We start from the raw sequence: 14,056 nt of genomic DNA on the forward strand, positions 1-14,056 counted from the left end.
AATCAAACGATTTTTAAAGATTTATACTTCTAAATTAAAATGAGATAAAATACTAGGAATTGAGAAAGCATTCCCTGGAGTTGACGAGCTCAGCGAGTTGGTACTAGTATTCGTACTTTTATTTACGTCGCACTAGAGCTGCACGATGGGCTATTAGCGACGATCTGGGAAACATCCCTGAAGATGATCCGGAGACAACATACGAACGTTACATCTCGTTTTACTGGGAGGACACATTCACACACCATCCTTCCGCAAATCATAATCATAATTTTGATCTAAACCACAGCGCTATAAATCTCCGATGTACCCCAAGAGGTATTGCGTTGTTGAGGGAACTGGGAGGACTTTGTGACCCTGATAGATTTAGCTTGCGCCGGTCACAAATTTGTACACTGGCAGTCTTCGACCGGCAGGGCTGAGCAAGTTGGAGTGGTTTCTCTTCATTTCTTAAGACTGTGACATACAAAGAAGGTCACAAACTATATGCCATACGTATACTCAAGTGAACTACATTTTTTTCCCAAATTTATAAATTAACTTTAAAAATAACATGTAGTAAACGAAAATTATTTTGTCTGATTCGAAATAACAATTTTACGCTATACAGATTTAAAATTGGAATTTTCATTAAAAATATAAAATTTTCTACTTTTCCTTATTTTTATTCCCGTCGGCAAATAGTATAAATTTTGGTACTGGTATTGGTTTATCTATCAATACCTGTCACATCATCACAGCGGTTCATTAACCATTTTTTAAATCTTTTTTCGCAATATTAAGGACATTATAGTAATGATAAAATATATACCAGGTTTTGGAAACGAAATTCAAATTGAAGCTCTTATACGTATTAAAACTATTTGAACTATATATATACAGGGTAACAAAAAAGTATAGGGATCACTTTTGTGATTATCTACCACTAAAATTTTAAAACCTTTTTACATATATAGCATACTGATCTAAAGCTCTGCTATTAGACTTTCAAATGCAATACTATTTCATAAAATCACAAAAATGCCTTTGAAGAAATTTGACAAAAAGCTAATTGGTCAAGTACAAGCATTTTTAGAACTTCGATGGAGCCACAGGATTATACAAACCCATTTTAAAAAGAAAGGTATTGCGATTTCACTCAGCCATATCAGTCGCATCAAGAATTCAAAACTCGGATTGATGCAAAATAATGCAAAACCAAAGAGAAGTGGACGGCAAAGCAAATTGAAGAAATCAGATTTGCAGAAGCTTGATAAGATGACATCAAAACCGGATCCAACAACACAGGCAAGCATGACTAAAGCTCTTAACGTGAGTCAACAAGTTGTAAGCTATGAACTAAAATAAAAGTTGATGAAAAAATGCCATAAAAAACCTAAATGCCATCATTTAAGAGAGAGATCGGTGTAGATTCGGAGGCAACGTTCATGGCCCCTCTACAAGCTTCACCGCAAGGACAGATGGCGAAAGTTCATTACAACTGATGAAGCTTGGATCTATCTATCTGATACCAATGCTAAATCTAAAGTTCAATATCTTAGCCGTGGGCAGAACAGGCGAGACTTGACACCATCAACCACGGTGCCTCATCCCAAAGGCGTAATGGTTTGGATGGGCATATTCGCCCATGGTGTGACCAAACCTCGGTTTGTGAAACCTGGGGCCGAAATAAATTCTGAGTATTACATACAGAAGATATTAAAGCCCTTTCTCAAGGATGATTACTGCAGATTGTACTCTAATGGTGATACTGTGTCCCATCAGGATTCTGCCCCATCGCATGCATCTAAGGTCACCCAGAAATTCCTAACAGATCAGCAAGTGCAATTCCTGAGACCAGAGCAATGGATTCCAAACAACCCTAATGCTGCACCATCCGACTATTTCCTATGGGGACATCTGAAAAACAAACTGAATAAGCGAAGAATTTCTACATTGAGAGGCCTTCAAAGAGCTATTAGAGAAGAGGTGAAGAAAATCCCCCAGAAAAGCATTTTATGGGCTTTAAAATCATGGCCGAAGCATTGTAGACAAATCTATTATGCCGGAGGTCAACATATTGAGAAGCATCGCTGAATTTATGTAATAAATTTTGGAAATAAAAACATTCAAAAATGATCCCTATATTTTTTTGTTACCCTGTAATTATAGNATAAAAAAATAGTGTTTTTAACCCATTACTGTCTGGCCACAATTGTCTATACATGAAAAACACTTACGTGAAAAAAAGTGGTAATTCAAATTTGTTTAAACCAAGTGGATACTTCCTTTTGTTATCTAGCACTTAAACTTTAAAAATATAATAGATAAAATATAATAAAGCGAAATAAAATTATTTATATAATTAACATATCAAGAAAGACAAAACTATCTTGTTTATTCAAAATAAATCTTAATAATGAAACACTTGGGCTACCACTTTTTTTCTTTTTAGAGAAACCAAACATCCCTTTTAAAAGGGCGGTTCAAATTGGTCAAATGGGTTCAATACTTTGTAACATATGTTTATTTACTCTTATAAGGTGCTGAATTATGTGGTTAAAACTTTTATTTCATAAATAAAATTTCTCTTTTTAAATATTTCAATGTTTTATTCTCTTTCTTCATAAATTATATTATTTATTTCACACTATTCAAAAAGCTAACTAATACGTTTTTTCTTATCTTATTTTCTTACTTAACTTATTGAAACACACACACACACATATAAATATATATATAAAATAAATACAAGAAAACACGAAGAAAGTTAAGAAAAACAGTAAGTTTCATTTATTGCGCATAAGCTGCAAGTAAACAGAACTCATTAGATAAGTTCAAAATGAAGATAAAACAAAGAAAAATTATAGACATATGAAAAAGGGTGGGAAAATAATAAGTAAAAAAATAACAAACAACAGTTTAAAAGGATGAAGTTTTATTTTAATGTATATATATATAAATAAAATTTTATTAAACTTTAATAAAATATTAAATATATAATAAGTAAAAAAATAACAAACAACAGTTTAAAAGGATGAAGTTTTATTTAAATAAAACTTCATCCTTTTAAACTGTTGTTTGTTATTTTTTTACTTATTATTTTCCCACCCTTTTTCATATGTCTATAATTTTTCTTTGTTTTATCTTCATTTTGAACTTATCTAATGAGTTCTGTTTACTTGCAGCTTATGCGCAATAAATGAAACTTACTGTTTTTCTTAACTTTCTTCGTGTTTTCTTGTATTTATTTTATATATATATTTATATGTGTGTGTGTGTGTTTCAATAAGTTAAGTAAGAAAATAAGATAAGAAAAAACGTATTAGTTAGCTTTTTGAATAGTGTGAAATAAATAATATAATTTATGAAGAAAAAGAATAAAACATTGAAATATTTAAAAAGAGAAATTTTATTTATGAAATAAAAGTTTTAACCACATAATTCAGCACCTTATAAGAGTAAATAAACATATGTTACAAAGTATTGAACCCATTTGACCAATTTGAACCGCCCTTTTAAAAGGGATGTTTGGTTTCTCTAAAAAGAAAAAAAGTGGTAGCCCAAGTGTTTCATTATTAAGATTTATTTTGAATAAACAAGATAGTTTTGTCTTTCTTGATATGTTAATTATATAAATAATTTTATTTCGCTTTATTATATTTTATCTATTATATTTTTAAAGTTTAAGTGCTAGATAACAAAAGGAAGTATCCACTTGGTTTAAACAAATTTGAATTACCACTTTTTTTCACGTAAGTGTTTTTCATGTATAGACAATTGTGGCCAGACAGTAATGGGTTAAAAACACTATTTTTTTATTAGTACATATTTTCACAGCCATATAATATTCAAAACCATTTAATATATTTGAGTAAAACATTGTCATGAATAATATTTAATGAAAATCATTTTTTTATTACACTTTGATATGATAAACTAATTTGTGATGTGAGAAAAAATGACATAATCAAATTGTTTTATTAGATACAGTCATAAATAATTTTTGCCTTAAAAATATTAAAAATATGCTAACAGAACGACAATTGGAACATGTAGCAACGACAAGTAGAATTTACATGACCTTCTTATGTCTTCGGACCTTTAGCTTTTCATCCATTAAACGTGCTCCTAGCAACTGATTTGGCCAGTTTCCATCCAGAGAATATTAAGATCATTAACTCATTTAGCCATTACGGCGCTTAGTATAATGAAGCCCATAATTCTGGTTCACGTGTTATACCAGCCCTAAACCGAAGGTTAATATTATACGTTTACACATACAACATAAGAAATAATTTAGATTGTGAGTAGGATATTTACTATCCAAAATAATTTTTGTTTTAATTTAAACATGCAAAGGCCAGTTTTTTTCATTAAATTACCCTTAAATAGTTTGCACAACAAAAATAATGATTGAATACAATGAACGAATGATTGAATACAATGATTATAACAATATTTTACTTAACATAGTTTTTTTTAAAGGTTTTAAAATAAATTTGAAGTAATTTTTTTAATTACTTTTCTAAATTTAATTTTTTTATTAATGTTTGATAAAGTAAAAATGATTCTGCAATAAGAAATAATGAAGATAAAACTAAATGATTCTCTTATTTAGATAAATTTTTTCCTTGCCGTTCAAAATGTCCAACAGTAAGACAAATTTCCTCAAAGATAATTGCTTTGTAAATAATCAGAAATAGTCAATACAAGTGTTTATGTAGTTAACAATATTTTAAATTCTTCTCATTTGTGGTACCAAAGGACTTAGGTTAAAAGTATAGTTAAAATCATTTTTTGAACAACATAACACTTTACAAAGCAATTCTTGCTTTGTAAGCATTCTCTTGCCGCCAAGGCGCAAAAGTAATTAAAAATATCTTAAATACTTTTTAACAGATATTTTAAATACTTTTTCAAAAGGAAATTAGGTGGTAAAAAGAAATCGAGATAATGGTTCAGTTCACTCCTTAAACAATACAAAACCGCGTTTTGCAAAGTAATTTATACTCCTCAAAGATAAATACTTTGCAAATATTCATAAATAGTCAGCACAAGTGTCTAATAAGTTAAAAAAAATATTTTAAATACTTTTTAAATGTGACACAAAAGGATTCTGGAAGTTGAAAGAAATCGAGAGGATGGACAATCATTTGAGTTCACACTTTAAACACTCTGTTATCTAAATAAACATAGTACATAAAATATTAAAAACAGTGTTCATGAAAGTGTGTAAATTGAGACACTATAGCATAGCCATAATTTTCATGAACTTGTCAGAATTCAGTATAGTCCTTTTCTTGTTTATCTTATGCTTCATCATCACTAGAGGTTTCAACATTTTCACAAAACTCTTTAAATTTCTTCTTAAAATCTTCTGAAATAAAAGAGAATAAAATTAAATGAATTCAATTTATATAGGATGCACTGCAATTGCCACCTTTCATATGCAGTTTTTAGACACTTCGTCAAAAAATTAGAGTAAAATAATTTATAATATACTAGTTAGTATTCAAGAGAGGAAAAAACAAAATTGCTATCAAACAGTTCTGAATCATTAACAAGGAAAGCGAGAAAAAAATTCATCAAAACCTGTTCTATTACCAAAGTAAACAGAGAAATAAGGCAAGATAATTATTTGAAATCATCCTGCTCTTGATATTTTTAATTCAACTGCTCACAATACTAGTTCTTCATCAAATTTTGATGTTTATGTTTAATGTGTATGCTTTTTTGCTTCATTTTTGATAATTTAATAAATACATTTATTAGGGGTAGAAAATATGTAACACCTTTAATGTTCCATATGCATTTTTGAACAAAAATAGTTTCATATCATTTAAAGAACTGATTATTTATAGCCACAGGCGGAGCTAACACCTTGAAATCCTCCTGCTGAACATTTGTGAGAGCCTGTTCCGTCTCCTTAAATAATAATCATAAAATTTCCAGAAAATTCATTAAATAGAAGTAAAAATAAATAATTGTTCGTTGGATTTTTCGAAAGAATGATATAATTATTGAAAATTGAAAAATTAGAAAATACTTGGCATTTGTTTGATCATCGATAAGGCTTCACTCCCTGCTCGCTGTCCTTGTCAACCCCGGAACTGCTTTCGCCGCAATTCCTTCGGATTGTTTCCCAATTTCAGCTCATCATTGTATACTTATGTATTTATTCTTGCTTTTTATGCATGCTGAACTCTTTTTGAAATGAAGTGAAACCTCATGGGGAACCTTTGATTTATAAACATTTCTTTCAATTTTCATGCATCACAATTTGGTTACAATATTCATTACAAATGCTACTTCGAAATTACATTTAGGTCAAATAATTCATGGAATTTTTATATATGCAAAAATTATAAATTTCAGGGCTTGGAGATGCAACAGTTTTTTTTAAATCATAAACTTAAGTAAGAAATATGTATAAAAACAAAAGAAAAAGTTAAGAAAATAAAAAAATAATTAAGCATTTCAAGCTGTGTCCATTTTCGTAAGCAAGCATTTCGAGCAAGGTCCATTTTAGTAAACATGCATTTCGAGTTGTGCCCCTTTTTATAAACACGCATTTCGAGCTGCGTCCAGTTTTGAAAATACGCATTTCGAGCTGCGTCCATTTTTATAAACACGTATTTAGCTATGTCCATTTTCGTAAACACGCATTTAGAGAGATGTCTATTTTCGTATTTTGAGCTATGTTCATTTCGTAAACTCGCATTTCGGACTGTGCCCAAAATACGCCGACGATATATATGCATTAGTGTTTCACATAATACGATAGGTACATATTAACATATTAATTAAGAAATACTTAATATGCAGTAAATGTAATGCTAATAGAGGGGGAAAAAAAGATACTTAAAATCTGTGGTTAAGAACTATGACGGAATTATATCAGGTCAAATAAATAAATATTTGCTAAAATATATAGAAATACAGGTGTTTTTCAGATACGGTAGATATCAAGCAAATAAGTAAACTTAAAATAATGTTTAGTGTGCATTATATTAAAAAGCATACCTGTTTGTGTGCATTTAACTCCAGGTTTCAAGACTAAATTACAGACGTTTTTTACAAATCCATGTTGCAAACTGTTCTCCAGATTTATTCTCGTGTAACTGTCCAGTTTAAGCAAGTCCGTTACAAATACCCAAGTCTGCCAAAACAATGCTGTGTTCCATGTTTCAAGTTCATGTGTCTCTTCATCCTCATCTGAAGCGGACCTGAAACACTTGTGCGCTGAATCTGCTGCTGCATTGAAGTTGGACATGACTAACAACTTGCTCAATTGGTTGTCTCTACGTCTGCAATTGAATTCGGAATATTGATCTTGCCAAAGCGCCAGCAGACCACCCGAGAACATCTCCAGCAAGATGATGCCCAAGCCCCACATGTCGCATTTTTCAGCGTCAACTTTGCCTTTCACGAAGCATTCAGGGGGTCTGAAATGTAAAACATGGTATACATATCGATCATGCACAGCATATTCTCAATGAAATATAAATTAAATCTGGTCATATTCAAATAGATTTTAAGGGAGGAAGAAATTTGTAGTTTCCTATGTAATTGAAAAGAAAGGGGAGGGGAGGAGCAATCTTTGCATAAGATAAATGTAGTTGTGGGTAAAGTGAGGAATATACAGTCAAACCCCGCTATAGTGAACTCCCGGATATAGCGAACGAAATGTTCGGTCCCGTGCCTTGCTATACACGGATAGTGTTATTTTTTGAGGATACAGTGAGCCAAAAAAGTGAGGAAGTTGGATATAAGGAACTTTTTTCTGTTTCCGACTGATTTTTTTCGTAATTTTTTTGTAACAATTTTGAAATTTCTACTTCAAAATAAGTACATATACCGATTTTTAAAGAGATTTATAGAGGGGAATGTAGCGATAAGCATTTTTTCTTGTTTGCTCCTTTTATCTCACTTTCCCATCCCTAAACAAACCAAGCAGATGCTTCCAACTCAGGCAGACGATGCACATATAAGGTGTCAGTGGGATCAATATGCATTTTCTGTCAGAGGGAATGAGTAATTAATCATTATTGGTCAAAGGGTTGGACACTAATATGTGTTGATAAGGCCCTCATTTCAACTCCTTTTTGATAAAAGTCTTTTGCAGTTTAAAAAATCCTGCAAACAAGTGTCTCAAATTTNAGGCAGACGAAAGGTGTCAGTGGGATCAATATGCATTTTCTGTCAGAGGGAATGAGTAATTAATCATTATTGGTCAAAGGGTTGGACACTAATATGTGTTGATAAGGCCCTCATTTCAACTCCTTTTTGATAAAAGTCTTTTGCAGTTTAAAAAATCCTGCAAACAAGTGTCTCAAATTTAACTATGGCGAGCAGTAAACGTAAAACGTTCTCCATTGATGATAAAATGGGCATAATCAGAAAAAATGAAAATGGATGCAATCAAGCTGATATTTGCAGGGAATATAAACTATCCATATCTGCAGCTTGTAACATATGGAAAAATAGGCAATTAATAATGTCTGCTCATGAAAAAAATTTAGATGGCAGAAAAAAGTTGAGAAAAGCAGATCACAAGGATGTTGAAGAAGTATTACTGAAGTAGTTCACCAATCGAAGAAGCCGCAATCTTCCAGTATCTGGACTAATGTCGATGAATTTGCTAAGCAACTTTATGAGACTACTTTTATGTGCTCGAATGGCAGGTTAGACAGGTTTAAAAAGAGGAATAACAGAAATTCAGGAAAAATTATCTGAGAGACGGGAAGTGTTTCCATATCTGATGTTAAGGATTGCTCATCAGCTACAGATTACTAATTTTTTTTTTGTACGCAAGACGAAGAGTAATGAAAAATAACACATTTTTTGCTACTACATAATATTTTTCAGTCATTTATTTGAATAATGTGTAATGAAAGGGAGGAGTTTGGGAACCATTAGTTAAATTACCTGAGTAACGGATATAGTGAACTCCCGGTTATAGTGAACCGAAATTTCGTTCCCTTGAAGGTTCCCTATAGCGGGATTTGACTGTATTAAGAAAACATATTGTGACAACACTGGGGAACATGTGATAACATTTTGAATTGTGAGAACACTGGGGAACAAACTTTCTGTTACATTTATACCTAATTTTGCTGTTTCTTTTCTGATTCGAATGTAGGAATTTCATATCTGAAAGTATTCTTGCTTGTAAAGCTACAGATTTGTTTTTGAAAAAGAGATTTTTAGTTTCTATTTTATAGAAATGTGCAAGTTTAAAAACGTTGTATATAACAAGGGATTGGATAAATGTTGCGACAAATTTCTATGGTAGCTAGGAGGCATCATCAGAATTAAAATTCCATAGGAACCCATGCCCGGAAATGTCATAGTACGCGGCTAGGGGCACTTCCTTGCTATGACCTGCTCAAAAGTACACCAGGAAACAATTCATACTAGGGAAGTGCCCCTAGTTGCGTACGATGGCAATTCCGTTCAGGGATTCTTATGCAATTGTAATCCTGATGATGAGCCTTAACTCTCAAAGAAGTTTATCGCAGTATTTATGAGACTCCCTGTTTTTTTAGGACGCTTTTGATCTTGTACATTTTGACTAAAAATGTCATTAAAAAAACTGTAGCTTGCCGAAAGAAACCAATTGCAGATTTGAAATCAGCAACGTGAAAATATGCAAGATCCGTTAAAAAATCAAATGCATCAGGAAAAAAATATTGCTCCTTAGTGTAATTAGTAAGTTTTTTTTCCAGAGAAATTATACTGAGATTGTGGCAAGACATATTTATTTTAGCTTTAGAAACTGATAAAAAATGCTTATTAACTAACTGTTTATGATCATCTATTTATTATAAACTTTCTTTTAATTTCAGTATAAAAGTGCAAAACCTCCTATTTTAGTTGAGACTGCTAGAGGGATATCGAAAGAACAGATCTAGATATAAATTGGGAATAAGTTTCAAAATTCTATTAGTTAGAGGTGAATCAAAATTCTTATTAGAGGTTTCAAAATTCAATTATTTATATATTATTCTGAGGAGGGGTTAATTGGATGTACAGGATAGGATATGATGCTCGGCTAAGTGTTGAATGATAGTGATTTTTTTATTTTTTTTATTCTGTGTTAACATCTAATGCTCTGTATTCTATAATAAAATGCCGAAAAAATAATTTATTTATTTATTTTTAACCATAGTAATTTTAATAGTGAAATTGTAAAATTGCAATTGTTCTAAAAATGAAAATAAAGGGTTTTGCCATGTATATACAATCAATTTTCATTTACAAAAAATTTCAGTTATTTCTTCTTATTTACTCAGTTTAGTAATTTTAAAAAATATTATTATTTTTTAAAATTTCTTCTACATTTTTATGACAGTTTAAAGTAGTAACAGGCATAAAAAATTAATTTTAAGAAAAACCTACCGATAATATTCGTAGAAACCAACTGCATCTTCTTTAACTTCCTTAGAGTTTTCTTTAAGTTTTGCCATATGCTGGAAATTAGCAAGAACTGCTTTGGAATTATAAGCATCATATTTTCCTCCGAATTCCAACACGATACTGTCTGGCTCTAAATTTAGGTGATAAAGATTTTTACTGTGCAAGTATTGAAGTCCCACCAATATGTCGTGAGTCCACTTGATTGCAAAACGAAAAAAATCAACTCTGTTATTGAAGCCATCGTTATATAAAATATCGCCCAATCCATTCCTCCATGAAATTTCCTGTACAACATAAAAAGGGTCCACACTTGTTGCATGAAACTTGTAAAGGCTTAAAACACTGTTATGATTTAAATCAGGCCAGAATTCCCTCTCCGTCTTGGTGAGTTCGTTTTCATCGATTCTCTTGTAATAAATGTTCTTACTCAATATAATTTTTATATTTCGATCGTAATCACCCCTGCGCAAAGCATATCTGCGATGCAATTTCACTTTACGGTTGATATCCTCGGGAGATTCCTCAAAATCATCGCAGTCGAATGGTTTTGGTGTTCTAAACAAACTTACAACGTACCACCTCAGATTGGAGTTGGTAAATATCGGAGCTATGAAGAACCAGGCGATATAGCACGGAATTGCGCAGTATTTAGAGAAGAAGCTGATGAAGTAGTTCAAAGAAGTTAGGCATCTTAACAGAGAGTTCTGAGGAAAGTAGTCACTCGGGAGTTGTTCTTTAGCCCGGATCATGTTTAAGAAGTCAGGAAAATAGGCTGTAAAACACATAACTAAAGAACAAACGAAATGTAGTAAATAGAATTGGTAGTATAATGCTGTTCCTTTCCTTGGTTTTTTGACCCCGGGAAGATTTCTGATAGTTTCACACAAAACCAGGCTTAGTAAATTTATCATTTCGTCAAATTATATCTTTACTGTTTATAAATCAGTGTTGTCTTCCTACAGCGGGAAATCTGCTGCTTTATCGATTAGGGGGAAGGTTCGAGGGGAGTGAAACGGGGTTTGAAAAATCGCGACCTAAGCGCCAAAGGTAAAAATAAGCAGGGAGCATTATCGATTGGTTTGGGGAGATGGAACTCAGAATTATCTATAAATATATCAAAGCGTTTTAATTTATATCTTGACCTTTAAAAAGTAATTTATGAAATATAAATTATAACAGACTAAGAAGAGGCACAGGAAAACTAATTCGAATTCTTTCAGGATCATTCCATGTGAAATGGAAGCCATCATGTCACAAATTTTGATAAAAATGTTTTGTGAAAAAAATTCATGCTAAAAAAGTTAAAAAAACAATTTTTTTAAAAATCTTTTAGATTAAAACTGCGATGGCGGCGTACTTGGAAATTTAACTCAATTTAACAAATAGGCGTAGCTAGAGAAGGTGACTCATGTGTTCTTAACGCTGAAAACTTTTTTTATTTTATTTACGTGGAAATTATCTTAATTTTTGTGTCATTAGAGGGAAGAAAAAAAGTGACGACTTCCTAATAATATATATATTTAAAAATTTGCTTTAAAATAATTTCTTGGAGAAATCTTTTTGCAAATTTCAAGAATTTTTTACATTAGATATAAAATTTATACTATCTAAATGTTTTTTTTTCACATAATGTTAATTATATACTTTACAACATTAAAAGAATCAAGAGAGTGCGTTTTATTTTCGGTCATTAAAAAATAAAAAATGGGTTTTCTGCTAATAAAATTTGGTTTTTAAATTTTTTTTTGTAAAACACACAATTAAACAGATGAAAAAGATGCACAGAAAAAAAAAAATTAAAATAGAACTTATTCATAAGAGTTGAGAAATTTAGCAAATGCATATGAGTGTGCACATTAATCGAGCATGTTTAAAGAATAATTAATAAAGGACCCAAATACAAATTAAAAAATAAAATCATTAAATATAAATAATAAAGGTAGAAAATAAAGAAATAAAGACAATTTTTTTTTTAAAATTTAAAGTACAGATTATACGTTAAAGTACAAAAAAGCACCCTCTAAGTAAAATTTTAAATAAACGGAGAAAACTGTTTCATGAATAATCTTTATCTTTTTGTAATTTGTCTAGCAATCTGAAAATTTGTGAAATGCATTTTAAAGCGTCCATTTTATCATAAAAATTATTTCTCTTTTCATTGCAATAAAAGTCTTTTTTTATTAAATATTTTTCTTACCATTTTAATAAAACGTTGTAATTTTCAAAAGTGTGCTCTATTTTAAAGTAGGCGATGGAAATTAGTGAATTGTATTCTTTTGGTCTTTAATGTAACGTTAAAACTTAGGTAATTTTTTCATTACGTCAAGGACTTTTTCAGTATACCATTAAGAAAAATATTTTTTTGTTCTAATGCGAAGTAAGTAAATTAAAAAAATTATTACTCAACTACAAGCGCTTATACTCGACTCAATTTTGATATCTTAAAATGAAATAAATTTAAATTTAACCACTAAATAATAAGAAATGTGTTATTAAAATCTAATTCTCGTTTGATGAATGCTAAAGTATCTACATGCCAATATATATAATCTCACAGTTTAAATGAAAACGAAAATAGTTTTTTATTTATTTATTTATTTTCTTTAATTTTTTTTTAAATATTTTATTTATTTATTTTTTTATTAGTAAAAAAAATAAAGACAGAAACTAAATTCTACTCTGTACACGAGTCTTCTTACCTTACTAATACAGGTCGTAAGAAAAACAATTTCTAGGGTGAAACTTAACAGCTCGGATTAGTGTATTTCTTTGGCAGTGGTTTTTCTCAAGTGTTTATATTTTTTTATCTGGATTATCATACATATAAATGATTATGATATGATTTAATAGTTGATTTATATAATTATACCATTATTATGATGGAATTATATTAAAATCATAACTTTTTAAGACAGATAATACAGAGGTTGGACAAAATAATGGAAACACTTCTATGCTAAATCATTTTTTCATATTTCTCAATAAATACTTAGAGTGTTATTTTAAGTATTTAGAAGCTCTTAAGTTATGCAATTTCTCATACATATCAACAAAGTTTAAAAATTTTAGAGGTTTGAGAGACTGGTAATCAATTACGAACGGAAAAGAGTGTTTTCAAACATCTTATGCCAAAAAAAAATACAGCTACAAGTTTTTAACTCATGTCAATTACATTGATTATCATATGAAATAACTGCACATAATTTCGTAAACCTAGCTTAAATATTCATGAAGATATGGGCATTTCTATAAAAAACTTATTTTTTTGCACTTGCTATAACTGCATAAATATTAAATAAAATTAAACAAAGTTTTTTAGAGTAATTTTTAATTAATAATACAAATATTATTTTAAAATTTGAAGAAAAATTGAGCAAGATATGAATATTTAAAGAAATATTTTCATATTGCGCAAGCATAGAAAATATTTAAAAAGATTTTTTCAAAATTTTCATTTTGAATCGTATTTGATACCTTATGAAAAAAGTCCGATTTGTATATCTTGAAAATTTAAAAAGTTTCTAGCAATTTTCTAAGTACTTTTCGCTGATTTGGAAAGAAATCTTTAAATGGTAAGGAGTTTTTCAAGATTGTACTATTAAACTAGGTTTTGTACTATTCAATAAGATTTATTAAAAATGGCATCGGCGTTATA

The 14,056-nt window shown here is 30.1% G+C and overlaps 2 protein-coding genes across 2 annotated transcripts; one reads left to right on the forward strand and one right to left on the reverse strand.

The window, feature by feature from the left end:
• Positions 1-1,020: 1,020 nt before the first annotated feature.
• On the forward strand, positions 1,021-2,076 carry LOC122268721 (histone-lysine N-methyltransferase SETMAR-like). The gene is made up of 2 exons (XM_043038759.2): positions 1,021-1,311; positions 1,411-2,076. Exons 1-2 carry the CDS (start codon positions 1,021-1,023, stop codon positions 2,074-2,076), a joined length of 957 nt encoding a protein of 318 aa, XP_042894693.2.
• A 1,297-nt stretch (positions 2,077-3,373) lies between these two features.
• LOC107452949 (calcium-dependent protein kinase 5) lies at positions 3,374-11,173 on the reverse strand. Its single transcript, XM_016069579.3, has 3 exons — positions 10,384-11,173; positions 7,006-7,427; positions 3,374-5,359 (listed from the first exon to the last, which is right to left on the reverse strand). Exons 1-3 carry the CDS (start codon positions 11,148-11,150, stop codon positions 5,292-5,294), a joined length of 1,257 nt encoding a protein of 418 aa, XP_015925065.3. The 5' UTR covers positions 11,151-11,173; the 3' UTR covers positions 3,374-5,291.
• Between the last annotated feature and the right edge of the window lie 2,883 nt (positions 11,174-14,056).

This window comes from Parasteatoda tepidariorum, chromosome 4 (assembly GCF_043381705.1).
Source record: "Parasteatoda tepidariorum isolate YZ-2023 chromosome 4, CAS_Ptep_4.0, whole genome shotgun sequence".
Classification (NCBI taxonomy): Eukaryota; Metazoa; Arthropoda; class Arachnida; order Araneae; family Theridiidae; genus Parasteatoda; species Parasteatoda tepidariorum.